The sequence below is a fragment of the Ovis aries genome, chromosome 1 (assembly GCF_016772045.2).
Source record: "Ovis aries strain OAR_USU_Benz2616 breed Rambouillet chromosome 1, ARS-UI_Ramb_v3.0, whole genome shotgun sequence".
NCBI classification, from domain to species: Eukaryota; Metazoa; Chordata; class Mammalia; order Artiodactyla; family Bovidae; genus Ovis; species Ovis aries.
The window spans coordinates 112,021,699-112,047,764 of NC_056054.1; the positions used below are offsets into that span (position 1 = coordinate 112,021,699).

The following is a 26,066-nucleotide window of genomic DNA, read 5'->3' on the forward strand; positions in this document are numbered from 1 at the left end:
TATTTTCTTGGACTCCAAAAGCACTGCAGATGCTGACTGTAGCCATGAAATTAAAAGAAGCTAGCACCTTGGAAGTAAAGCTATGACCAACCTAGACAGCATATTAAAAAGCAGAGAGACATCACTTTTCTGACAGAGGTCTGTCTAGTCAAAGCTATGGCTTTTCCAGTAGTCATGTTTGAATGGATGTGAGAGTTGGGCCATAAAGAAAGCTGAGCACTGAAGACTTGATGCTTTTGAACTGTGCTGTTGGAGAAGACTCTTGAGAGTCTTTTGGACTGCAAGGAGATTAAACCAGTCAATCCTAAAGGAAATCAGTCCTGAATGTTCAGGGGAGGGACTGATGCTGAAGCTGAAACTCCAGTCTTCTGGCCACCTGATGTGAAGAACTGACATCACTGACAGTATTGGAAAAGACCCTGATGCTGGGAAAGTTTGAAGGCAGGAGAAGGGAAAAACAGAGGATGAGATAGTTGGATGGCATCACAGACTCAATGGACATTAGTTTGAGCTAGCTCTGGGAGTTGGTGATGGACGTGTCCATGGGGGTCACAAAACGTGATTTTGTGACAACTGAGTGATTGAACTTACAACCTACCTTTTCAACTCAATTATACAACTGTCACTTACAATATCCATCCTAAGTGCAGTTTCCCTGGTGCTTTTTCCGGACTAGTTAAGTCTTTCAGTTGCATTGCCAGAAATTCAACACAAACTGGCTTAAGTAAAGTAGGGAATTTGTTGGGTCATAGTATTATTTGTCCATTGCTAGGTAATCAGTTATTACCGGGGACCAGCCCCAGTTGGATCCAGGGTATCCGAAGCGTGGACGACGTTGGCGATAAGAGAATTATTTATTTAGAGATATAGAAGGAGATAAGGAAAGAATGTTGCAGTTAAGAAAATAGAGGAGAGAAAGAGGCTGATATTCCTTGGTTTACACAGAAAGCCAATAAAGTCCCAAGACAAGGGACTTACACCGTTCACGTAGGCTACAGGGGCCTGCTTGAATAGCGGAGGGTGCCCCGCCTTGGGCTCCCTCTCGCAAGGGTCTTAGAAGCCTGGGCAGAGAAGTGAACACAGCGAGCCCCTGCACTCCAAGGGATCAGCCTGAAAAAGAGAGTAAAAGAGAGAAAGAAAGAAAAAGAGAATTGACACGGGGAGCCAAGCAATGATGAGGCGAGGCCCAAAATTTTATTTTTTCCAGGGAGCTTATATACCTTAAGCTGTACATAGAGAATAATGGAAAATACAAAGTCATGCAGGGTCAGCAGTCCTGACCCTTATCGAGACCAGGCTTTCTCTCTGCATACCTATCTGTATACACAGGTCTTAGGTGATTTACATCATCTTCTGGCCAGGAGGCCTATTAGCATTTTATGACCCTTTTCTGATAAAGGTCCGTCAACCAGAAAACTTATTTGCCCTAAAAGTGTTGTTCTTTCCAAAGTCTGGTGCCACTCTCAGAGCACTAAATAAAATTACATTCTTACATAGCAAGGATACAATGATTTATAACAAAGAAAGAGGAGTACAGTGATTTATAACAAAGAGAAAATCCATTAACTCAAAAGTCTAGTATTGCCAACATCAAAACTACTATATTCCTATTTCTGCATCCCAATTACATTGATTAATATCCTCCCAGGTGCCTAAAAGATAAAGGATATGGAGGCCTGGCAGCAATCATTAACTCAACAATGAAACCCTTCACCAATATAATTCTTAGCTCTTTAAGAGACTCTATATCTTTAAGACGTTTTAAGCTTCTGTGCCTCTCACAGTTGGGAGGCTGTAAACAATCACATGCATAGTTGTAAAAGTCTGGGGAAACCTGTCAGGCAAGTTAGAGAGCTATCAAAGGGGTTTGAGCTGAGACATCCTTTTATTTGTAAGGCTCCCCCAGACAGCCATTTTGCTTTTTTGCATTTCATTTCTGTGGGTATGGTCTTGATCCCTGTCTCCTGCACAATGTCACGAACCTCAGTCCATAGTTCATCAGGCATTCTACCTATCAGATCTAGGCCCTTAAGTCTATTTCTCACTTCCACTATATAATCATAAGGGATTTTATTTAGGTCATACCTGAATGGTCTAGTGGTTTTCCCTACTTTCTTCAATTTAAGTCTGAATTTGGTAATAAGGAGTTCATGATCTGAGCCACAGTCAGCTCCTGGTCTTGTTTTTGTTGACTGTATAGAGCTTCTCCATCTTTGGCTACAAAGAATATAATCTGTCTGATTTTGGTGTTCACCATCTGGTGATGTCCATGTGTAGAGTCTTCTCTTGTGTTGTTGGAAGAGGGTGTTTGCTATGACCAGTGCATTTTCTTGGCAAAACTCTATTAGTCTTTGCCCTGCTTCATTCCGCATTCCAAGGCCAAATTTGCCTGTTACTCCAGGTGTTTCTTGACTTCCTACTTTTGCATAAGAAGAGAAGCAAAAAGCCAAGGAGAAAAGGAAAGATATAAGCATCTGAATTCAGAATTCCAAAGAATAGCAAGAAGAGATAAGAAAGCCTGCCTCAGCCATCTATGCAAAGAAATAGAGGAAAACAACAGATTGGGAAAGACTAGAGATCTCTTCAAGAAAATTAGAGATACCAAGGGAACATTTCATGCAAAGATGGGCTCGATAAAGGACAGAAATGGTATGGACCTAACAGAAGCAGAAGATATTAAGAAGAGATGGCAAGAATACACAGAAGAACTGTACAAAAAAGATCTTCACAAAGCAGATAATCATGGTGGTGTGATCACTCACCTAGAGCCAGACATCCTGGAATGTGAAGTCAAGTGGGCCTTAGAAAGCATCACTACGAACAAAGCTAGTGGAGGTGATGGAATTCCAGTTGAGCTATTTCAAATCCTGAAAGATGATGCTGTGAAAGTGCTGCACTCAATATGCCAGCAAAGTTGGAAAACTCAGCAGTGGCCACAGGACTGGAAAAGGTCAGTTTTCATTCCATTCCCAAAGAAAGGCAATGCCAAAGAATGCTCAAACTACCACACAATTGCACTCATCTCACATGCTAGTAAAGTAATGCTCAAAATTCTCCAAGCCAGGCTTCAGCAATACGTGAACCGTGAACTTCCTGATGTTCAAGATGGCTTTAGAAAAGGCAGAGGAACCAGAGATCAAATTGCCAACATCCACTGGATCATGGAAAAAGCAAGAGTGCTCCAAAAAAATATTTATTTCTGCTTTATTGACTATGCCAGAGCTTTTGACTGTGTGGATCACAATAAACTGTGGAAAATTCTGAAAGAGATGGGAATTCCAGACCACCTGACCTGCCTCTTGAGAAATCTGTATGCAGTCCAGGAAGCAACAGTTAGAACTGGACATGGAACAACAGACTGGTTCCAAATAGGAAAAGGAGTACGTCAAGGCTGTATACTGTCACCCTGCTTATTTAACTTATATGCAGAGTACATCATGAGAAACGCTGGACTGGAAGAAACACAAGCTGGAATCAAGATTGCTGGCAGAAATATCAATAACCTCAGATATGCAAATGACACCACCCTTATGGCAGAAAGTGAAGAGAAACTAAAAGCCTCTTGATGAAAGTGAAAGAGGAGAGTGAAAAAGTTGGCTTAAAGCTCAACATTCAGAAAACGAAGATCATGGCATCTGGTCCCATCACTTCATGGGAAATAGATGGGGAAACAGTGGAAACAGTGTCAGACTTTATTTTTTGGGGCTCCAAAATCACTGCAGATGGTGACTGCAGCCATGAAATTAAAAGACGCTTACTCCTTGGAAGAAAAGTTATGACCAATCTAGATAGTATATTCAAAAGCAGAGACATTACTTTGCCGACTAAGGTCCGTCTAGTCAAGGCTATGGTTTTTCCAGTGGTCATGTATGACCACTGGATGTGAGAGCTGGACTGTAAAGAAGGCTGAGCGCCGAAGAATTGATGCTTTTGAACTGTGGTGTTGGAGAAAACTCTTAAGAGTCCCTTGGACTGCAAGGAGATCCAACCAGTCCATTCTGAAGATCAACCCTGGGATTTCTTTGGAAGGAATGATGCTAAAGCTGAAACTCCAGTACTTTGGCCACCTCATGCGAAGAGTTGACTCATTGGAAAAGTCTTTGATGCTGGGAGGGATTGGGGGTAGGAGAAGAAGGGGATGACAGAGGATGAGATGGCTGCATAACATCACTGACTCGATGGACGTGAGTCTGAGTGAACTCCGGGAGTTGGTGATGGACAGGGAGGCCTGGCGTGCTGTGTTTCATGGGGTCACAAAGAGTCAGACACGACTGAGCGACTGAACTGAACTGAACTCCTTTTATATGCAGGAGACTATTAACTGGAGTGCTAAGTTAACTTTTTCCAGAGAAAGGTGGTCGGGGATAGCCCCTGTTAATGTCAGAAGAGTGTAGTATAGCAGACAGTAAACAGACAGATTTTGGTTTCGGGGTAGATGCTCAAGCAGAGGACCCCTTGAGACCTGACTCATCTTTGCCTTTCAGGCCTCTTCCTCATGACCTTTGTCATTGGTGGGATCTCCCGTGCTGGCTCCCGGCAAATTATGAAACTTGGCAGCTTAAAACTGTAAACATTTATTATCTCACAGTTTCTATGGATCAAGAATTTAGGCACAGCTTAGCTGGGCGCCTCTGGCTCACAATCCCTCACTAAGCTACAGTCAAGGTGTCAGCCAGGACTACAGTCATTTCAAGGCCCTCCCAGGGGAGGATTCACTTCCAGTTTCACCTCCATGGCTCTTGGAAGGCCTCAAGTTCTCATCAACTATTGACATTAGTTCCTTGCTGGCTGGAGGCCATCCTTACAATGTAATAACCTATCTCCTTGCATGAGGTCAGGGAAGGATGGAGGTGTGAAGGGAGGGTAGAGAGGGTCAGCCCAAAATAGAAGCCACATCTCGTCCCTTCTGACACATTCTACTCACTAGAACCAAGTCACTAAATCCATCTCATACTCAAGAATAGTTCATTGCACCAGGGCATGTATTAGTTATCTCTGTCAGGAGGTAGAGATTTTTAAGGGGCATCTTCAGAGCCAAGTTTAGAACCTAATCCTCCTGAGACTGAAGCAAGTTATGCCAGTTATAGGTTTGCAAGTACCGTGAAGGTTAGTAATAGATTTGGGAGCTCTGCCCCAGCCTGAGCATATGGGAGGAGTCTGTGGTGCTTGGTATAAACAGCCCTCGCTGGGACACACACACACACACAGTTGCGGAAGCTGTGGTAAATGCTTCTTCCTTCAGCCCATGATCTGAAAGTAGATCATCATGGCGAGCCCAAGGAGACACACAGATGACTGGGCTCTGCAACCTTTCTCCAAAAAGCCACCGAAGAGTCAACCACACATATTCTCTCCCTACCGAAGAGTCAACCACACATATTCTCTCCCTATCTATGGACCCCTCTCCTCTTCTTGCTCATGGGTAAGTCCACACTGGGGCCACTGGTATTCCCATGAGGCTGGTCACATTTTTGCTGGGGATTCTAGTTATTTAAGGACTTCCCAGGTGGCACAGTGGTAAAGAATCTGCCTGCAAATGCAGGAGCTGCAGGAGCTGCGGGTTCCATCCCAGGGCTGGGAAGAGCTCCTAGAGGAGGATATGCCATCCCACTCCAGCATTCTTGCCTGAAAAACTCTGTGGACAGAGGAACCTGGTGGGCTACTGTCCTTGGGGTCTCAAAGATTCAGACATGACTGAGCAACTGAGCGTGGCACACAGCACTAATTGTTAAAAGCAGGAAACTGTCTTCTTTTGGTAATTTTTCTGTGGGTTCCACCTTACTGTGAGCTGTGTGTGTGTGTGTGTGTGTGTGAGAGAGAGAGAGAGAGAGAGAGAGTATACATAGTTACACACCATGAGTAGGTAAATTTCTAGCCCCAGACTCAAATAACCCCAGGTTCAGAGTCTATTCCTCTTGCTCTCACATTTTCAAGATAAGAAATGCTGCACGATGAGTTTGTTCCCTGTGCAATGTGGGTAAGACCTGCAGAGGGATACAGGAAAGTTGTCCTGATAACAAATCACCTACCAGTTTCCAAGGGAGGGATAGGACTGCTGCTGCTGCTGCTGCTGCTGCTGCTGCTGCTGTTGCTAAGTCACTTCAGTCGTGTCCAATTCTGTGCGACCCCATAGATGGCAACCCACTAGGCTCCTCTGTCCCTGGGATTCTTCAGGCAAGAACACTGGAGTGGGTTGCCATTTCCTTCTCCAATGCATGAAAGTGAAAAGTGAAAGTGAAGTCTCTCAGTCGTGCCCAACTCAGCAACTCCATGGACTGCAGCCTACAGGCTCCGCTGTCCATGGGATTTTCCAGGCAAAAGTACTGGTGTGAGGTGCCATTGCCTTCTCCGGATAGGACTGCTGGAGCTTCTTTTTATATCCTGCCTTGTTTATCACATGTTTGGAGGCTTCACTGGGGATCTGGAGATGGTCTGGTGGCCCTCAGCTAATTGGCTTCTATCTGAATATCCTTTCTTCCCAACATTCTAGCTCCCCCTGAAGGCCCAATTTCTGCTAGTTTCTGGGAACTTTTCTCAGGAACATGGCCTGAGCCACCTCTCTCCAGTGGGCAGAACTGACCCAGTACCTAGAAAGGGTCTCAACCACTGACACAGTGGCAGCTACTGTCCCTCTGGAATTCTGCTTCCTCATCAGGGATTTAGGGAGGATAATGCAGGACAGGGACCTGACAGCAGTAAGGATGAAGTTAGTGGCCAAGCAGTGAGGAGAACTCTAGAAAACTCTCAGATGCATATATAGGGTAGAGGGACCCTAGACCTCAGGCTGCATTTCAGTCTAACCTCTCTTCACTTTCTATTTCATCTTTGTTCACCATAAGAACACAGGTAGCAGCAAGGCTATTTATATTCACACTCAACTCTTGGGGTGCTTCCTGGTTGTGTTGGATAAACCTGGAATTAGCCACATTCAACAGCATCCAGATGGTCAACACAGTGAATTTCAAACAGTTTGGGGCAGAGAGACATCTCCCTCTGTCTGACATCACCAGTTAGGGTGACCTCAAACCTCACTGTTTTGGTCTAGAAGGCAGTTTTCTTGATGCTTCTGTGTTTCCAAGGAGTGATTTCAAGAACTTAGGAGGCAGTAGGGTGAACAAGTCCAAACCCCTGCCCCCAGCTTTAATATAAGGAATATTCAAAATTAAGTCCTTGTTTCATCATTTATCAGGTGTGTGAGATTCTATTTCTTAAGTGTAGAATACAAACAATAAAATGTACTATGCAAGACTGTTTTATAGATTAAGGATGTATGTGTAAATGCTTGGCATACAGTTGGTGGAAGCTATGTTTGTTATTATAATAATCACTGTTATAAGTACATTATTCAGAAAATATTAAAGGATGGGCAAGTCAAATTCAGTTATCACAATCTTTAAACCCTCCCTTTAATAATTTGGCAAACGATGTAGTTTAAGATAAGATGGATGATACCTGCAACTCCTGTATGGGACCTATGTAGCACTGCTTGCTGCTATAGGATCTGACCTGTGGGAACCACATCCTGCTCCTCCCACTGACATGTGTGTTTTTGTTTACCATTGTGTGTGAGGAGAGACAAGGTCAAGACACATTCATATGCTCCCAGCCAAGACCTACCACCTTCTGGGCTCCCAGGATGGGGTGTCAGTGCTCCCAGCCTCTATACCCCAGGGTATCATCTACCCAGAATCTGGGTTCTGCCACTGATCAACCCTGTAATCTCAGGCAAGTGGCTTAAACTCTCTAAATTTCAGCTCCTTGTCAGAAAAAAAGGGCTGCTTATGAGATTAATTTTGAGAATTCAAATGAATGATTTCTACAAAGTGCCTAACACACATAGCAATCATAAGCAGGGTCTTCCAGATCACAAGAGCTCTTTTCAGTTCAGTTCAGTTCAGTCGCTCAGTCGTGTCTGACTCTTTGCGACCCCATGAATCACAGCATGCCAGGCCTCCCTGTTCATCACCAAATCCCAGAGTTCACTCAGACTCACGTCCATCGAGTCCGTGATGCCATCCAGCCATCTCATCCTTGGTCATCCCCTTCTCCTCCTGCCCCCAATCTTTCCCAGCATCAGAGTCTTTTCTAATGAGTCAACTCTTCGCATGAGGTGGCCAAAGTACTGGAGTTTCAGCTTTAGCATCATTCCTTCCAAAGAAATCCCAGGGTTGATCTCCTTCCGAATGGACTGGTTGGATCTCCTCCCAGACCAAGGGACCCTCAAGAGTCTTCTCCAACACCACAGTTCAAACGCATCAATTCTTCGGCACTCAGCCTTCTTCACAGTCCAACTCTCACATCCATATGTGACCACAGGAAAAACCATAGCCTTGACTAGACAGAACTTAGTTGGCAAAGTAATGTCTCTGCTTTTGAATATACTATCTAGGTTGGTCATAACTTTGCTTCCAAGGAGTAAGCGTCTTTTAATTTCATGGCTGCAATCACCATCTGCAGTGATTTTGGAGCCCCCCAAAATGAAGTCTGACACTGTTTCCACTGTTTCCCCATCTATTTCCCATGAAGTGATGGGACCAGATGCCATGATCTTCGTTTTCTGAATGTTGAGCTTTAAGCCAACGTTTTCACTCTCCACTTTCACTTTCATCAAGAGGCTTTTTAGCTCCTCTTCACTTTTGGCCATAAGGGTGGTGTCATCTGCATATCTGAGGTTATTGATATTTCTCCCGGCAATCTTGATTCCAGCTTGTGTTTCTTCCAGTCCAGTGTTTCTCATGATGTAATCTGCATATATGTTAAGTAAGCAGGGTGACAATATACAGCCTTGACGTACTCCTTTTCCTATTTGGAACCAGTCTGTTGTTCCATGTCCAGTTCTAACTGTTGCTTCCTCACCTGCATACAGATTTCTCAAGAGGCAGGTTAGGTGGTCTGGTATTCCCATCTCATTCAGAATTTTCCACAGTTTATTGTGATCCACACTGTCAAAGGCTTTGATATAGTCAAGAAAGCAGAAATAGATGTTTTCTGGAACTCTCTTGCTTTTTCCATGATCCAGCGGATGTTGGCAATTTGACCTCTGGTTCCTCCACCTTTTCTAAAACCAGCTTGAACATCAGGGAGTTCACGGTTCATGTATTGCTGAAGCCTGGCTTGGAGAATTTTGAGCATTACTTTACTAGCATGTGAGATGAGTGCAATTGTGTTGTAGTTTGAGCATTCTTTTGCATTTCCTTTCTTTGGAATTGGAATGAAAACTGACCTTTTCCAGTCCTGTGGCCACTGCTGAGTTTTCCAACTTTGCTGGCATATTGAGTGCAGCACTTTCACAGCATCATCTTTCAGGATTTGAAACAGCTCAACTGGAATTCCATCACCTCCACTAGCTTTGTTTGTAGTGATGCTTTCTAAGACCCACTTGACTTCACATTCCAAGATGTCTGGCTCTAGATTAGTGATCACATCATCATGATTATCTCTTTTAGGCAACTTCAAATCACCACCACATCAGCTGAGCTTCTGTCTTCTGAATCTGCCCCAGAGTCTACCTGAACAGACCCTCTCACATCTAGGGTGTCTAGTCCTGTGTCCTCCCTGGCAGCCTCTCCAGAAGGTCCAAGTGCTCAGCTGATGGGGGTCTAGGCAGAGACCACTCCCTTGGCCTGCACCAGGCTCTACTCTGCATCTGTGTTTTCTGTGACCTTTAGGCTTTAAGAACACACTTCAAATTTTTCCCATCCTTCCCAGCTATTTTTTGGCCTCTCCACTCTCTCCAACATTCTCTACATATTTTTCTTTTTTTCTTTCTTTCTTTCGAATATAAATTTTATTTATTTTAATTGGAGGCCAATTACTTTACAATATTGTATTGGTTTGCCATACATCAACATGAATCCACCACGGTATACAGGTGTTCCCCATCCTGAACCCACCTCCCACCTCCCTCCCCATACCATCCCTCAGGGTCATCCCAGTGTACCAGCCCTGAGCATCCTGTATCATGCATCAGACCTGGACCGGCGATATGTTTCACATATGATATACATTTTTCAATGCCAGTCTCCCAAATCATCCCACCCTTGCCCTCTCCCACAGAGTTCAAAAGACTGTTCTATACATCTGTGTCTTTTTTGCCATCTCACACACAGGGCTATTGTTACCATCTTTCAAAATTTCATATATATGCATTAGTATACTGTATTGGTGTTTTTCTTTCTGGCTTACTTCACTCCTTATAATAGCCTCCAGTTTCATTCACCTCATTAGAACTGATTCAAATGCATTCTTTTTAATAGCTGAGTAATATTCCATTATGTATATGTACCACAGCTTTCTTATCCATTCGTCTGCTGATGGACATCTAGGCTGCTTCCATGTCTTGGCTATTATAAATGTGCTGCAATGAACACTGGGGTATATGAGTCTCTTTCAATTCTGGTTTCCCCAGTGTGTATGCCCAGCAGTGGGATTGCTGGGTCATATGGCAGTTATATTTCCAGTTTTCTAAGGAATCTCCACACTGTTCTCCATAGTGGCTGTACTAGTTTGCCTTCCCCCCAACAGTGTAAGACGGTTCCCTTTTCTCCACACCCTCTCCAGCATTTATTGCATGTAGACTTTTGGATAGCAGCCATTCTGACTGGTGTGAAATGGTACCTCATTGTGGTTTAGATTTGCATTTCTCTGATAATGAGTGATGTTGAGCATCTTTTCATGTGTTTATTAGCCATCTGTATGTCTTCTTTGGAGAAATGTCTGTTTAAGTCTTTGGGCCATTTTTTGATTGGGTCATTTATTTTTCTGGAGTTGAACTGCAGGAGTTGTTTGTATATTTTTGAGATTAATTATTTGTCAGTTGCTTCATTTGCTATTATTTTCTCCCATTCTGAAGGCTGTCTTTTCACCTTGCTTATAGTTTCCTTTGTTGTGCAGAAGCTTTTAATTTTAATTAGATCCCATTTGTTTATTTTTGCTTTGAGTTCCAATATTCTGGGAGGTGGGTCATGCTGTGATTTATGTCAGAGAATGTTTTGCCTATGTTCTCCTCTATGAATTTTATGGTTTTTTGTCAGATCCTTAATCCATTTGGAGTTTCTTTTTGTGTATGGTGTTAGAAAGTGTTCTAGTTTCATTCTTTTACAAGTGTTTAACCTGTTTTTCCAGCACCACTTGTTAAAGAGATTGTCTCTTCTCCATTGTATATTCTTGCCTCCTTTGTCAAAGATAAGGAGTCCATAGGTGCGTGGATGCCAGGGTCCTTCCCCGGTGGATCCAGGGTAATTTGAAGGTGGGGACAGAATTGGCCTCCTAGGAAAAAACTTATTTAATTACAGATAGAGAGAGATTAGAAAATTAGCGGAGCAAAAGAGGCTGAATAACTTGGTTTACATGGAATACCAATCACCACCTACATAGGCCACAGGCATCTTTCCATTCTCCCGAAGGAGAAGAGACACTGAAGCCTCCCCAATCTGATCTTAGAAGCCCAGGCAAAATTAGTAGGCTTGGTGAGTACCCACGTACCAGATGGGAATTTGGCCAGAAAATAGTAGGAGAGAAAAAGAGGCTGAATAACTTGGTTTACATGGAATACCAATAAAATTCCAAAGCAAGGAATTTGCACCATCTACGTTGGGCCACCAGTGCCACTTGAATATCGTAGGTGCCCCTCCTCGGGCTCCTTTTCGTATGGAACTTAAAATCCAGGGCAAGTAAGTAGACGTGGTGGGTACCCACGCTCCAGATGGGAATTCAGCCAGAAAAAGAAAGAAGCGACATGGGGGAATCAGTCTTTCCAGAAACTGATCCCATTTCTTTATTTTTTAGGTTTGCTTATATATCTTTTGTTACACATAGGGATGAATACAGAGTCACATGGGGGTCAGCAGTCCTGACCTTTATCAAAATCAGGTGCTTCACATAAATGTATTTTAAAAAGGTCTTAGGGGTTTTACAACATCTTCTGGCCATGAGGCCTGCTGACATTTTATGATTTTTTCTTTCTGATAACCAAAAACTTATTTTTTCCAAGGGTGTTTTTTCTTAAACCAGGCACCACCCTCCAAATAAAGTTGCATTCCTATAGGGTGAGGGTGTAGTGAGTTACAATCAAGAAAGGAGTTTATTTAACCCAAGGTTAACATGATTAATCTTAAAGGTTAATACTTATTTCTCCTATATGCTAGTTATATTCATTATAAGGGCAGAGAATATGGAGATTTAGCAGCAAACATCAGCCCAACAAATGAAAACCCTTCACCAATGTTCCCCTTAAGATCTATTTAGCCTTAAGATAGTGATAAAGTTAGATTTTTGCATAGCAAGGACACAGTGATTTATAACAAAGTACAGTGATCTATAACAAAAGAGAAAATTCATTAACTCAAAAAGTCTAGTATTGCTAACATCAAAAACTACTATATTTCCTTTTCTATATTCCAAATACATTGATTAATATATTCCCAGGTGCCTAAGGATATGGAGGCCTGGCAGCAATCTTGACTCAACAATGAGAAAAGCCCTATGCTAATTAAGACTTTCAAAATCCTCCAAACTCTCTGTGCTGTTTATGGTTGAGAGGTAGTAAACAATCATGTGCTTGGCAGGAGTATGGATAATCTTGTCACACAAGCTAGTCTGCTGGCAGAGGGATTTGACCTGAGACACCCTTGTCACACCCAGGGCAGGGAATTAGCAGCAATTATTGGCACAACAAATGAAAAACCCTTCACCAATATAATTCCTAACCAACCCACTATACTAGTAATTTCTAATTTCCCAAAAGAATCTGCCTTTAGTAAGTCTAAAACATATCGTGCCTCTCACGGTTGGGAGACTGTAAACAATCACGTGTGGCTGGACGAACCTGTACAGGCAGGCTAGATAACCTTCAGAGGAGTTCGTAAGTTGAAACACTCTTGTCACGCCCAGGAATTTTTATTGACTTGGAGCTGTAAGCTAACTCCTTCTCTGAGAGAGGTAATGGGGGTCAGACCCCATAAAGTCAGAGGTGTAGGTGAGAGCATGAAACAGTAAAGTAGGTAGACTCTGGTTTTGGGGGTAGATGCTCGGGAACAGGGGATTTCCTGAGGCTTGATCACGCCTTTGTGTATGCCGAAGCCTCCTTCCTCATGACCTTTGCCATGGGTGGAGTTCCTCACTCACATGGATTTATCTCTGGGCTTTCTATTTGGTTCCATTGATCTATATTTCTATCTTTGTGCTGATACCATACTCTCTTGATGACTGTGGCTATGTAGTAGAGCCTGAAGTCATGCAGGTTGATTCCTCCAGTTCCATTCTTCTTTCTCAAGATTGCTTTGGCCACTCGAGGTTTTTTTGTATTTCCATACAAATTGTGAAATTACTTGTTCTACCTCTGTGAAAAATACCATTGGTAGCTTGATATGGAATGCATTAAATCTATAGATTGCTTTGGGTAGCATACTCAACTTCACTATATTGATTCTTCCAATCCATGAACAAGGTATATTACTCCATCTATTAGTGTCCTCTTTGATTTTTTTCTATATATACGTCTTTTGTTTCTTTAGGTAGATATATTCCTAAGTATTTTATTCTTTTCGTTGCAATGGTGAATAGAACTGTTTCCTTAATTTCTCTTTCTATTTTTTCATTATTAGTGTGTAGGAATGCAAGAGATTTCTGTGTGTTGATTTTATATCCTGCAGGCTTGCTATATTCATTGATTAGCTCTAGTAATTTTCTGGTGGAGTCTTTAAGGTTTTCTATGCAGAGGATCATGTCATCTGCAAACAGTGAGAGATTTACTTCTTCTTTTCCAATTTGGATTCCTTTTACTTCTTTTTCTGCTCTGATTGCTGTGGCCAAAACTTCCAAAACTATGTCGAATAGTAGTGGTGAAAATGGGCACCATTGTCTTGTTCCAGACTTTAGGGGAAATGCTTTCCATTTTTCACCATTGAGGATAATATTTGCTGTGGGTTTGTCATATATAGCTTGGAGAAGGGAATGGCAAGCCACTTCAGTATTCTTACCTTGAGAACCCCATCAACAGTATGAAAAGGCAAAATGATAGGATACCAAAAGAGGAACTCCCCAGGTAAGTAGGTGCCCAATATGCTACTGCAGATCAGTGGAGAAATAACTCCAGAAAGAATGAAGGGATGGAGCCAAAGCAAAAACAATACCCAGTTGTGGATGTAACTGGTGATAGAAGCAAGATCCGATGCTGTAAAGAGCAATATTGCATAGGAACCTGGAATGTCAGGTCCATGAATCAAGGCAAATTGGAAAGGTCAAACAAGACATGGCAAGGGTGAACGTCGACATTCTAGGAATCAGCGAACTAAAATGGACTGGAATGGGTGAATTTAACTCAGATGACCATTATATCTACTACTGCAGGCAGGAATCCCTCAGAAGAAAAGAAGTAGCCATCATGGTCAACAAGAGTCCGAAATGCAGTACTTGGATGCAATCTCAAAAACAACAGAATGATCTCTGTTCGTCTCCAAGGCAAACCATTCAATATCACAGTAATCCAAGTCTATGCCCCAACCAGTAATGCTGAAGAAGCTGAAGTTGAATGGTTTTATGAAGACCTACAAGACCTTTTAGAACTAACACCCAAAAAAGATGTCCTTTTCATGATAGGGGACTGGAATGCAAAAGTAGGAAGTCAAGAAACACCTGGAGTAACAGGCAAATTTGGCCTTGGAATGCGGAATGAAGCAGGGCAAAGACTAATAGAGTTTTGCCAAGAAAATGCACTGGTCATAGCAAACACCCTCTTCCAACAACACAAGAGAAGACTCTACACATGGACATCACCAGATGGTCAACCCCAAAATCAGATTGATTATATTCTCTGCAGCCAAAGATGGAGAAGCACTATACAGTCAACAAAAACAAGACCAGGAGCTGACTGTGGCTCAGATCATGAACTCCTTATTGCCAAATTCAGACTTAAATTGAAGAAAGTAGGGAAAACCACTAGACCATTCAGGTATGACCTAAATCAAATCCCTTATGATTATACAGTGGAAGTGAGAAATAGATTTAAGGGCCTAGATCTGATAGATAGAGTGCCTGATGAAATATGGACTGAGGTTCGTGACATTGTACAGGAGACAGGGATCAAGACCTTCCCCATAGAAAAGAAATGCAAAAAAGCAAAATGGCTGTCAGGGAAGACCTTACAAATAGCTCTGAAAAGAAGAGATGTGAAAAGCAAAGGAGAAAAGGAAAGCTATAAGCATCTGAATGCAGAGTTCCAAAGAATAGCAAGAAGAGATAAGAAAGCCTTCTTCAGTGATCAGTGCAAAGAAACAGAGGAAAACAACAGAATGGGAAAGACTAGAGATCTCTTCAAGAAAATTAGAGATACCAAGAGAACGTTTCAAGCAAAGATGAGCTCGATAAAGGACAGCAATGGTATGGACCTAACAGAAGCAGAAGATATTAAGAAGAGGTGGCAGAAAAACGGAAGAACTGTACAAAAAACATCTTCATGACCCAGATAATCATGATGATGTGATCACTAATCTAGAGCCAGACATCTTGGGAAATGAAGTTAAGAGGGCCTTAGAAAGCATCACTACAAACAAAGCTAGCGGAGGTGATGGAATTCCAGTTGAGCTATTTCAAATCCTGAAAAATGATGCTGTGAAAGTGCTGCACTCAATATGCCAGCAAAGTTGGAAAACTCAGCAGTGGCCACAGGACTGGAAAGGTCAGTTTTCGTTCCAATTCCAAAGAAAGGAAATGCAAAAGAATGCTCTAACTACCGCACAATTGCACTCATCTCACATGCTAGTAAAGTAATGCTCAAAATTCTCCAAGCCAGGCTTCAGCAATACATGAACCGTGAACTCCCTGATGTTCAAGCTGGTTTTAGAAAAGGTGGAGGAACCAGAGATCAAATTGCCAACATCCGCTGGATCATGGAAAAAGCAAGAGAGTTCCAGAAAAACATCTATTTCTGCTTTATTGACTATGCCAAAGCCTTTGACTGTGTGGATCACAATAAACTGTGGAAAATTCTGAATGAGATGGGAATACCAGACCACCTAACCTGCCTCTTGAGAAATCTGTATGCAGGTCAGGAAGCAACAGTTAGAACTGGACATGGAACAACAGACTGGTTCCAAATAGGAAAAGGAGTACGTCAAGGCTGTATATTGTCACCCTGCTTACTTAACTTATATGCAGAGTACATCATGAGAAACACTGGACAGGAAGAAACACAAGCTGGAATCAAGATTGCCAGGAGAAATATCAATAACCTCAGATATGCAGATGACACCACCCTTACGGCCAAAAGTGAAGAGGAGCTAAAAAGCCTCTTGATGAAAGTGAAAGAGGAGAGTGAAAAAGTTGGCTTAAAGCTCAACATTCAGAAAACGAAGATCATGGCATCTGGTCCCATCACTTCATGGGAAATAGATGGGGAAACAGTGGAAACAGTGTCAGGCTTTATTTTGGGGGGCTCCAAAATCACTGCAGATGGGGATTGCAGCCATGAAATTAAAAGACGCTTACTCCTTGGAAGCAAAGTTATGACCAACCTAGATAGCATATTCAAAAGCAGAGACATTACTTTGCCGACTAAGGTCCGTCTAGTCAAGGCTATGGTTTTTCCTGTGGTCATGTATGGATGTGAGAGTTGGACTGTAAAGAAGGCTGAGCGCCGAAGAATCGATGCGTTTGAACTGTGGTGTTGGAGAAGACTCTTGAGAGTCCCTTGGACTGGGAGGAGATCCAACCAGTCCATTCGGAAGGAGATCAACCCTGGGATTTCTTTGGAAGGAATGATGCTGAAGCTGAAACTCCAGTACTTTGGCCACCTCATGCAAAGAGTTGACTCATTGGAAAAGACTCTGATGCTGGGAGGGATTGGGAGCAGGAGGAGAAGGGGACGACAGAGGATGAGATGGCTGGATGGTATCACAGACTCGATGGACGTGAGTCTGAGTGAACTCTGGGAGATGGTGATGGACAGGGAGGCCTGGCATGTTGCGATTCATGGGGTCACAAAGAGTTGGACACGACTCAGCGACTGAACAGAACTGGTGTTGAGGTATGTTCCTTCTATTTCTGCTTTCTGGAGAGTTTTTATCATAAATAGATGTTGAATTTTGTCATAAACTTTCTATGCATCTATTGAGATAATCATATGGTTTTTATTTTTCAATTTGTTAATGTGGTGTATTACATTGATTGATTTGTGGATATCGAAGAATCCTTGCATCCCTGGGATAAAGCCCACTTGGTCATGATGTATGATCTTTTTAATGTGTTGTTGGATTCTGATTGCTAGAATTTTTTTGAGGATTTTTGCATCTATGTTCATCAGTGATATTGGCCTGTAGTTTTCTTTTTTTGTGGCATCTTTGTCAGGTTTTGGTATTAGGGTGATGGTGGCCTCATAGAATGAGTTTGGAAGTTTACATTCCTCTGCAATTTTCTGGAAGAGTTTGAATAGAATAGATGTTAGCTCTTCTCTAAATTTTTGGTAGAATTCAGCTGTGAAGCCATCTGGACCTGGGCTTTTGTTTGCTGGAAGATTTCTGATTACAGTTTTGATTTCTGTGCTTGTGATGGGTCTGTTGAGATTTTCTATTTCTTCCTGGTTCAGTTTTGGAAAGTTGTACTTTTCTAAAAATTTGTCCATTTCTTCCGCGTTGTCCATTTTATTGGCATATAATTGCTGATAGTAGTCTCTTATGATCCTTTGTATTTCTGTGTTGTCTGTTGTGATCTCTCCATTTTCATTCCTAATTTTACTGATTTGATTTTTCTCCCTTTGTTTCTTGATGAGTCTGGCTAATGGTCTGTCACTTTTATTTATCCTTTCAAAGAACCAGCTTTTGGCTTTGTTGATTTTTGCTATAGTTTCTTTTGTTTCTTTTGCATTTGTTTCTGCCCTAATTTTAAAGATTTCTTTCATTCTACTAACCTTGGGATTCTTTATTTCTTCCTTTTCTAGTTGTATTAGGTGTAGAGTCAGGTTATTTATTTGACTTTTTTCTTGTTTCTTGAGGTATGCCTGTATTACTATGAACCTTCCCCTTAGCACTGCTTTTATAGTGTCCCACAGGTTTTGGGTCATTTTGCTTTCATTTTCATTCATTTCTATGCACATTTTGACTTATTTTTTTATTTCTTTTGTGATTTGTTGGTCATTCAGCAGCGTGTTGTTCATCCTCTATATGTTGGAATTTTTAATAGTTTTTCTCCTGTAACTGACATCTAATCTTACTGCATTGTGGTCAGAAAAGATGCTTGGAATGATTTCCATTTTTTAAAATTTACCAAGGCTTGATTTATGGCCCAGGATGTGATCTATCCTGGAGAAGGTTCCATGTGCGCTTGAGAAAAAGGTGAAATTCATTGTTTTGGGGTGAAATGTCCTATAGATATTAATTAGGTCTAACTGGTCTATTGTATCACTTAAAGTTTGTGTTTCCTTGTTAATTTTCTGTTTAGTTGATCTGTCCATAGATGTGAGTGGAGTATTAAAGTCTCCCACTATTATTGTGTTGTTGTTAATTTCCGCTTTCATACTTGTTAGCATTTGTCTTACATATTGTGGTGCTCCTATGTTGGGTGCATATATATTTATAATTGTTATATCTTCTTGGATTGTTCCTTTGATCATTATGTAGTGTCCTTCTTTGTCTCTTTTCACAGCCTTTCTTTTAAAGTCTATTTTATCTGATATGAGTATTGCTACTGCTGCTTTCTTCTGGTCTATGTTTGCATGGAATATCTTTTCCAGCCCTTCACTTTCAGTCTGTATGTTTCCCTTGTTTCGAGGTGGTTCTCTTGTAGACAATATACATAGGGGTCTTGTTTTTATATCCATTCAGCCAGTCTTTGTCTTTTTGTTGGGGCATTCAACCCATTTACATTTATGGTAATTATTGATAAGTATGATCCTGTTGCCATTTACTTTATTGTTTTGTACTTTATTCGAGTTTATATGCCCTTTTTGTGTTTCCTGTCTAGAGAAGATCCTTTAGAATTTGTTGGAGAGCTGGTTTGGTGGTGCTGAATTCTCTCAGTTTTTGCTTGTCTGTAAAGCTTTGATTTCTCCTTCATATTTGAATGAGATCCTTGCTGGGTACAGTAATCTGAGCTGTAGGTTATTTTCTTTCATCACTTTAAGTATGTCCTGACATTCCCTTCTGGCCTGAAGAGTTTCTATTGAAAGATCGGCTGTTATTCTTATGGGAATCGCCTTGTGTGATATTTGTTGTTTTCCCCTTGCTGCTTTTACTATTTGTTCTTTGTGTTTGATCTTTGTTAATTTGATTAATATGTGTCTTGGGGTGTTTCGCCTTGGGTTTATCCTATTTGGAACTCTCTGGGTTTCTTGGACTTGGGTGATTATTTCCTTCCCCATTTCAGGGAAGTTTTCAACTATTAACTCAAGTATTTTCTCATGGTCTTTCTTTTTGTCTTCTTCTTCTGGGACTCCTATGATTCGAATGTTGGAGTGTTTAATATTGTCCCAGAGGTCTCTGAGATTGTCTTCATTTCTTTTAATTCATTTTTATTTTTTCCTCTCTGCTTCATTTATTTCTACCATTCTATCTTCTACCTCACTAATCCTATCTTCTGCCTCCATTATTCTACTATTTGTTCCCTCCAGAGTGTTTTTGACCTCATTTATTGCATTATTCATTATATATTGACTCTTTTTTATTTCTTCTAGGTCCTTGTTAAACCTTTCTTGCATCTTCTCAATCCTTGTCTCCAGGCTATTTACCTGTGATTCCGTTTTATGTTCAAGATTTTGGATCATTTTCACTATCATTATTCGGAATTCTTTATCGTTTAGATTCCGTATCTCTTCCTCTTTTGTTTGGTTTGGTGGGCATTTCTCCTGTTCCTTTACCTGCTGGGTAGTCCTCTGTCTCTTCATCTTGTTTATACTGCTGTGTTTGGGGTGTCCTCTCTGTATTCTGGCAGTTTGTGGAGTTCTCTATATTGTGGAGTTTCCTCACTGTGGGTGGGGTTGTACGGGTGGCTTGTGAAGGTTTCCTGGTTAGGGAAGCTTGTTTTGGTGTTCTGGTGGGTGGAGCTGGATTTCTTCTCTCTGGAGTGCAATGAAGTGTCCAGTAATGAGTTATGAGATGTCAATGGGTTTGGAGTGATTTGGGGCAGCCTGTATATTGAAGCTCAGGTCTATGTTCCTGAGTTGCTGGAGAATTTGCGTGATATGTCTTGCTCTGGAACTTGTTGGCCCTTGGGTGGTGCTTGGTTTCAGTGTAGTTATGGAGGCATTTGATGAGCTCCTGTTGATTAGTGTTCCCTGGAGTCAGGAGTTTTCTGGTGTTCTCAGGATTTGGACTTAAGCCTCCTGCTTCTGGTTTTCAGTCTTATTTTTACCCTAACCTCAAGACTTCTCCATCTATACAGCACTGCTGATAAAACATCTAGGTTGAAGATGAAAAGTTTCTCCACAGTGAGGGACATTCAGAGAGGTTCACAGAGTTACATGGAGAAGAGAAGAGGGCGGAGGGAGATAGAGGTGACCAGGATGAGATGAGGTGGAATCAAAAGAGGAGACAGCAAGCTAGCCAGTAATCACTTCCTGATGTGCACTCTACAGTCTGGACTGCTCAGAGATGTTCACAAAGTTACACAGAGAAGAGAAGAGGGAGGAAGGAGACAGAGGTGGCCAGGAGGATAAAGAGGGGAATCAAAAGGAAAGAGACAGATCTAGCTAGTAACCAGTTACCTAAGTGTTCTCCACACCGCAGAACACACAAAGAGATTCACAGATTTGGGTAGAGAAGAGAAGGAGGAGGGAGGAGATAGAGACGACCTGGTGGAGAAAAAGGAGAGTCTATAGGAGGAGAGAGCAGTCAAGCCAATAATCTTGCTCCCAAGTAAAAACGGGTACTGAAGATTGGGTTCTTAAAGGTACAAAATTGATAACAAAATTGATAACAAATACCAAGCAAGATTAAAAATCTAGAGAAGAGGTTGGATTTTCAAAAATACAATATTAGAGAAAAAAAGTCACAAAAATTATTTTAAAATATATATGTGAAGTTTACTTTTAAAAATAGGGTCTCTCTCTCTCTCTCTCTTTTTTTTTTTTTTGCAAAGTAATAGTAGGTTATAAAAATGAAAATTAAAGCAATAATAAAGTGAAAGAAAGTGAAGTCGCTCAGTCATGTCTGACTCTTTGCGACCCCATGGACTGCAGCCTACCGGGTTCCTCCATGGGATTCTCCAGGCAAGAGTATTGGAGTGGGTTGCCATTATAGAGGACTTAAAATTTAAAAATATAAAAAATTAAAGAATGATAGTAAAAATATATCTAGACCTTTGTCTGGTGTTGTTGTGGGCAGTGTGGGGTCAGTTTATTTTTGGATAGTACCTTGAACTGGCTTATATTTCTCAAGATCTATAGGGCCCTTCCTATGTAGTTGGTACTAACTACAGGGTGTTTTTTAGTTTGTTTGTTTGTTTGTTTTAACTACAGTGTTTTAATCTATTGCACCTGTCACTTCCAAGGTGGTTCCCTCTGTTTTAGCTGCTTCTGTTTGCTGGTCTCTTCAGTGTCTAATTTCCACCCTGACACAAGGGGGGCGGTGGTGGACACTTTTTTTAAGGCTCATTTGTTCAGTCTTGCTGTGGGGAGGGAGGGACGCTTCAAACAAATAACACTGGCGTGTGCTTGCAGTGTCTCGGCCACAATGGGTTTGCCCCCACTTACCGCTTAGGCTTAGGCTCTAGGTTGCTCTGCTGGGAGCTGTCTAAAGCCAGCCCTGGGCTGCATACACCTCCCAGGTCTAAGCCGCTCAGTTTCAGGTACTGGGGTACTCCTCAGAGGCGCAGACTCGGCTGGGCCTGCGTTTTGTGCCCTTTCCAAGTCCGAGCAGCTCAGGTGACCAGGTTTTTGGCGAGCGCAGTTGCTGCAACTTATCGCCTCCTCCATCCCTGCCACTCCATTTTCTGGGTGTACATCCGGCACACCTTCTCAGGCGGATGTTGACCATCCAAAATCCCAAGAAATCTTGGTTAGCAAAGAAGCCTGCTTGCAGTTTGGTAGATAATGCCTCTCTGGGGCCACGATTGCCCGCTTCTGGCTCTGGCTGCCTGTCACCGGAGGGGGATGGTCTGCAACCGGCTAGCTCTGTTCAGTCTTTTGTTCTGTGAGCGGGCCTGGCGGTGTCTTAGGTTAGGGCTTTTCCCATCGTAGCTATCCCACAGTCTGGTTTGCTAGCCCAAGTTAGTTCGCTCTGATTACCCTCAGGGCATTCAGGCACGATCCTTACTCTAAGCAATGCAGCCCCCTCTTGCTAATGGCAGGTGCAGGAGTCTGTGCTGCTTCTCTGCTGGGGGAGTTACCATTGGGCACATAATCTGTGGGTTTTAATTTTTTATTTATTTTTCCTCCCGGTTATGTTGCCCTCTGTAGTTCCAAGGCTCATCACAAGCTTGGCAGTGAGAATGTTTCCTGGTGTTTGGAAATGTCTCTCTTTTTTAAGACTCCCTTCCCGGGATGGAGCTCCATCCCTACCTCTTTTGTTTCTCTTTTTATCTTTTATATTTTTTACTGCCTCCTTACAAAGACAACGAGCTTCTTTTCTGGGTCCCTGATGTCTTCTTCCAGCATTCAGGAGTTGTTTTGTAGAATTTACTCAGCGTTCAAATGTTCTTTTGATGAATTTGTGGGGGAGAAAGTGGTCTCCCCGTCCTCTTCCTCCCCCATCTAAGGACCGCCCCCTCTCTACATATTTTTCTACCCAAAATTCCTGGTGGGAACAGCCTGAGTCCTGAACCCATCTGGTTTAGTCTAGGGTTTGCAGAGCACTCTTGAGAGCCGTAGAAGCCTGGAATCTGAGAATCCAAGCTGGAGTCACCCAGCAGAATGCACAAGGCCTCTCCAAGGAAATAAGCTGCTGTAGCCAAACGTCAGGCCTCTGGAAGCCTTGGAAACAATGGTTATCCATGACCTGAGTCTTTCCTGAGAAGAGGAAATCAGGTGCTTAATCAATGCTACCTACTATTCCCAACCCCAAGTCTTTTTCCTAAGGATAGACCAGATTTTCCTGGCCTTGCCAAAGTTAAGTAGAGATTCCCTGGACACTGAGGAAAAGGTAAGATGAAAGGTGAGAAGATGTTTTTTTTGTTCCCAATATTTTATTATGAAAACTCTCAAACATATAGAAAACTGGAAAGAATTTTGCAGTGAACACTCAGATACCTCCCATCTCAGTTCTCCCATTGGGGTTTTACTCTTCTTGCTATATCACACGCCTATTCATCTATCCACTGGTTTAGTCATCCATCAATACATCTTGGTTTTTTAAAGGTGCTGCTTTTTTACTTCTTTAGTTCTTTATGATTTACAGCAACCTGGTTTTATTTCATCTCTAACACATTTCTGGAAGAAGATGGTACAGGTGGGACATTTCTAGCTTATAGATGAGTAAACTCATTCTCAGGGAAATTCAGAAATTCATCCAAAGTCACTATTCTCATTTCCTTGTGGAATGGAGGACTATAAAGTCTTTTGTACTGATTATTATAGATACATTCATGATAGAAAATGTCAGGTGAGTGAATGAATAACTTTGCTAAGCAATGGACCTAGAGGGAGGATGGCCAAAATATCATCTCATTTCTCAACATCTAGCATTTATTATCAACATGTGTTTTTACGATGAATGAATGACTGCATGCATGAATAAACAAACAAATGAATGAATGCTGGCTAGAGGATCCCAGCTGCTTCTCCAAGTCCCTCTTTTGTCTCTGCAGGGCAAGGAGCCTCTGAAAAGGACTCAGCCTCAACAGTGGTGAAAGGCTTTGTAGGGGGTTCAGTGATTCTCTCCCTGAACATTTCAGTGGATGCAGAAATTGAGCACATCACCTGGAGTGGTCCCAAAGAAGCTTTTGCTTTAGCACTCCCAAGTGGAAAGATTTTTTGGTTAGACAAAAACTACCAAGGGCGAATAAACATCCCAGAAAGCAACTATTTGTCTATTAACAATCTGACTCTGAAAGATGCTGGTTCATACAAAGCCCGGATAAACCAAAAGGGATCTAAAGACATCGATGAGAGATTCATCTTATATATCTATGGTGAGTTCTAAAGAGCATGTGTGAGCTTTGACCTTTTATTTTTAAAAGCAGTCTTTTTTCCTCTCCAGGAATTTATCTAAGATGAAGAGAGCAATGATGTTGGCCATTTTCACCCAATTCCATAAATACAGATGTTAAGAGCGAAAAACAACCAAAATATGGTTAAGAGCCATTTAGAGTCTCTCTCTGTTAATATACTTTATCCATCTTGTTAGAGTTGCCATAACAAAATATCACAGACTGGGTCACTTAAACAACTGGAATTCATTTTTCTCACAGTTCTGGAGGGTTGAAGCCCGAGATCAAGGTGTCAGCAAGCTTGATTTCTTCCGAGCCTCACTGCTTGGCTTGCAGATGGCCAGCACTTCAGCATGTCCTCACATGGTGGTCCCTCTGTCCGCACTTAGTCTCCTCTCTTTACAAGGACACCAGTCATACTGGGTTAAGGCCCACATTACAACCCCACTTTAACTTAATTATCTCTTTAAAGGCTCTGTCTCCAAATACAGCCACATTCTGAGGCACTAGGGATTATGACTTCAACATAGGAATTTTTATTCAGCCCACTGAATAAAAATAAAGATAGCACTGTGGTCTCTGGCCCCCCAAAACTCTTGTTTTTGTCACAAAATACATTAACCTCATCTCAATAGCCCCCAAAGTCTTAACTCATTCCATCATCAAATTCAAAATCTTATCTAGGTATCATCTAAATCATATGTATGTGAGATGTGAGGCAAAATTCCTCTCCAGTTATGGACCTGTGAAACCAGACAAGTTACCTGCTTTCATGTTGGCACAGGGACACAATAGACATTTACATTCCAAAAGGGAGAAATTGGAAAGAAAAAAGGGGTCACAGGTCCCAAGGAAGTCTAACCCTATTAAGGCAAATTCCATTAGGTTTTTAAAAAAATTTTATTGGGGTATAGTTGATTTACAATGTAGTGTTAGTTTCAGATGTACTGCATAGTAAATCTGTTACACATGTGTGTATATCCACTCTTTCTTAGATTCTTTTCCCATATAGGCCATTACAGAATATTGAGTAGAGTCCCTGTGCTATGCACAGGGACCTATACAGTAGTTCCCTGTGCTATACAGTAGGTCCCTATTAGTTAATCTGTTTTATATGTAGTACTGTGTATATGTCAATACCAATCTCCTAATTTCTCCTTCTCCTTCTCTAGTAACCAGTTTATTTTTTACATATGTAACTCTATTTCTGTTTTACAGATGTTTATTTTTAAGATTCCATGTATAAGCAATATCATATGATGTCTTTCTCTGTTTGACTTACTTCACTCTGTTCGACAATCTCTAGGCCCATTCATGTTGCTATAAACGGAATTCTTTCTTTTTTTATGACTGAGCACTGCATCTTTTTAAGGTTCAAGAACCACCCCCACCAACACGCCCTGGGCCTACATCCTTTAGGCCCATGATGCCAGTGGCAGACCCGTGGGGGGTCTGAACTTCCCGTGGGGTCATTCTTCCCTTTTCCTGAAGGATAAGGGATGATCTCAGCTGGATATCTCTACTGGCTCATTCTTGAAAATCCCCCAAATCAGATCTCCTTCCTTCATTTAGTGCCATCTGTGTCTGTTTAGTCCAAGCTGGCAGAATTTCTACGTAGATAGTTGATTGGATCCATGCATCACACCATTGTCTATCCATACTCTCAGTGTTTTCTTCAGACACAAATTCTCATTTTTTGCAATATAGATAGACGGAGACTTTTCCAAATCTTCAAATTCTGGTTTCTTCTTGCTTAACAATTCCTTCCTCAATTTATCTTTCCTTTCTGACATTTTACTAGTAGTAAAAGGAGAAAACAGGCTTCTGGGGTAGTTCAGTTGGTAAAGAATCCACCTGCGATGCAGGAGACCTGGGTTCAATCCCTGGGTTGGGAACATCCCCTGGAGGAGGGCATGGCAACCCACTCCAGTATTCTTGCCTGAAGAATTCCACAAACAGAGGAGCCTGGCAGCCTACGGTCCATGGGGTCACAA

The 26,066-nt window shown here is 41.9% G+C and overlaps 1 protein-coding gene across 1 annotated transcript in view; it reads left to right on the forward strand.

The window, feature by feature from the left end:
* The first annotated feature begins 5,266 nt into the window (after positions 1 to 5,266).
* The window catches only part of LOC101121646 (T-lymphocyte surface antigen Ly-9), a 41,089-nt gene continuing 20,289 nt past the window's right edge, over positions 5,267 to 26,066 (forward strand). Inside the window, 3 exon segments of the mRNA XM_042243422.2 lie at positions 5,267 to 5,344; positions 5,377 to 5,422; positions 23,731 to 24,054. Coding sequence (XP_042099356.1) covers positions 5,267 to 5,344; positions 5,377 to 5,422; positions 23,731 to 24,054 — 448 coding nt within the window.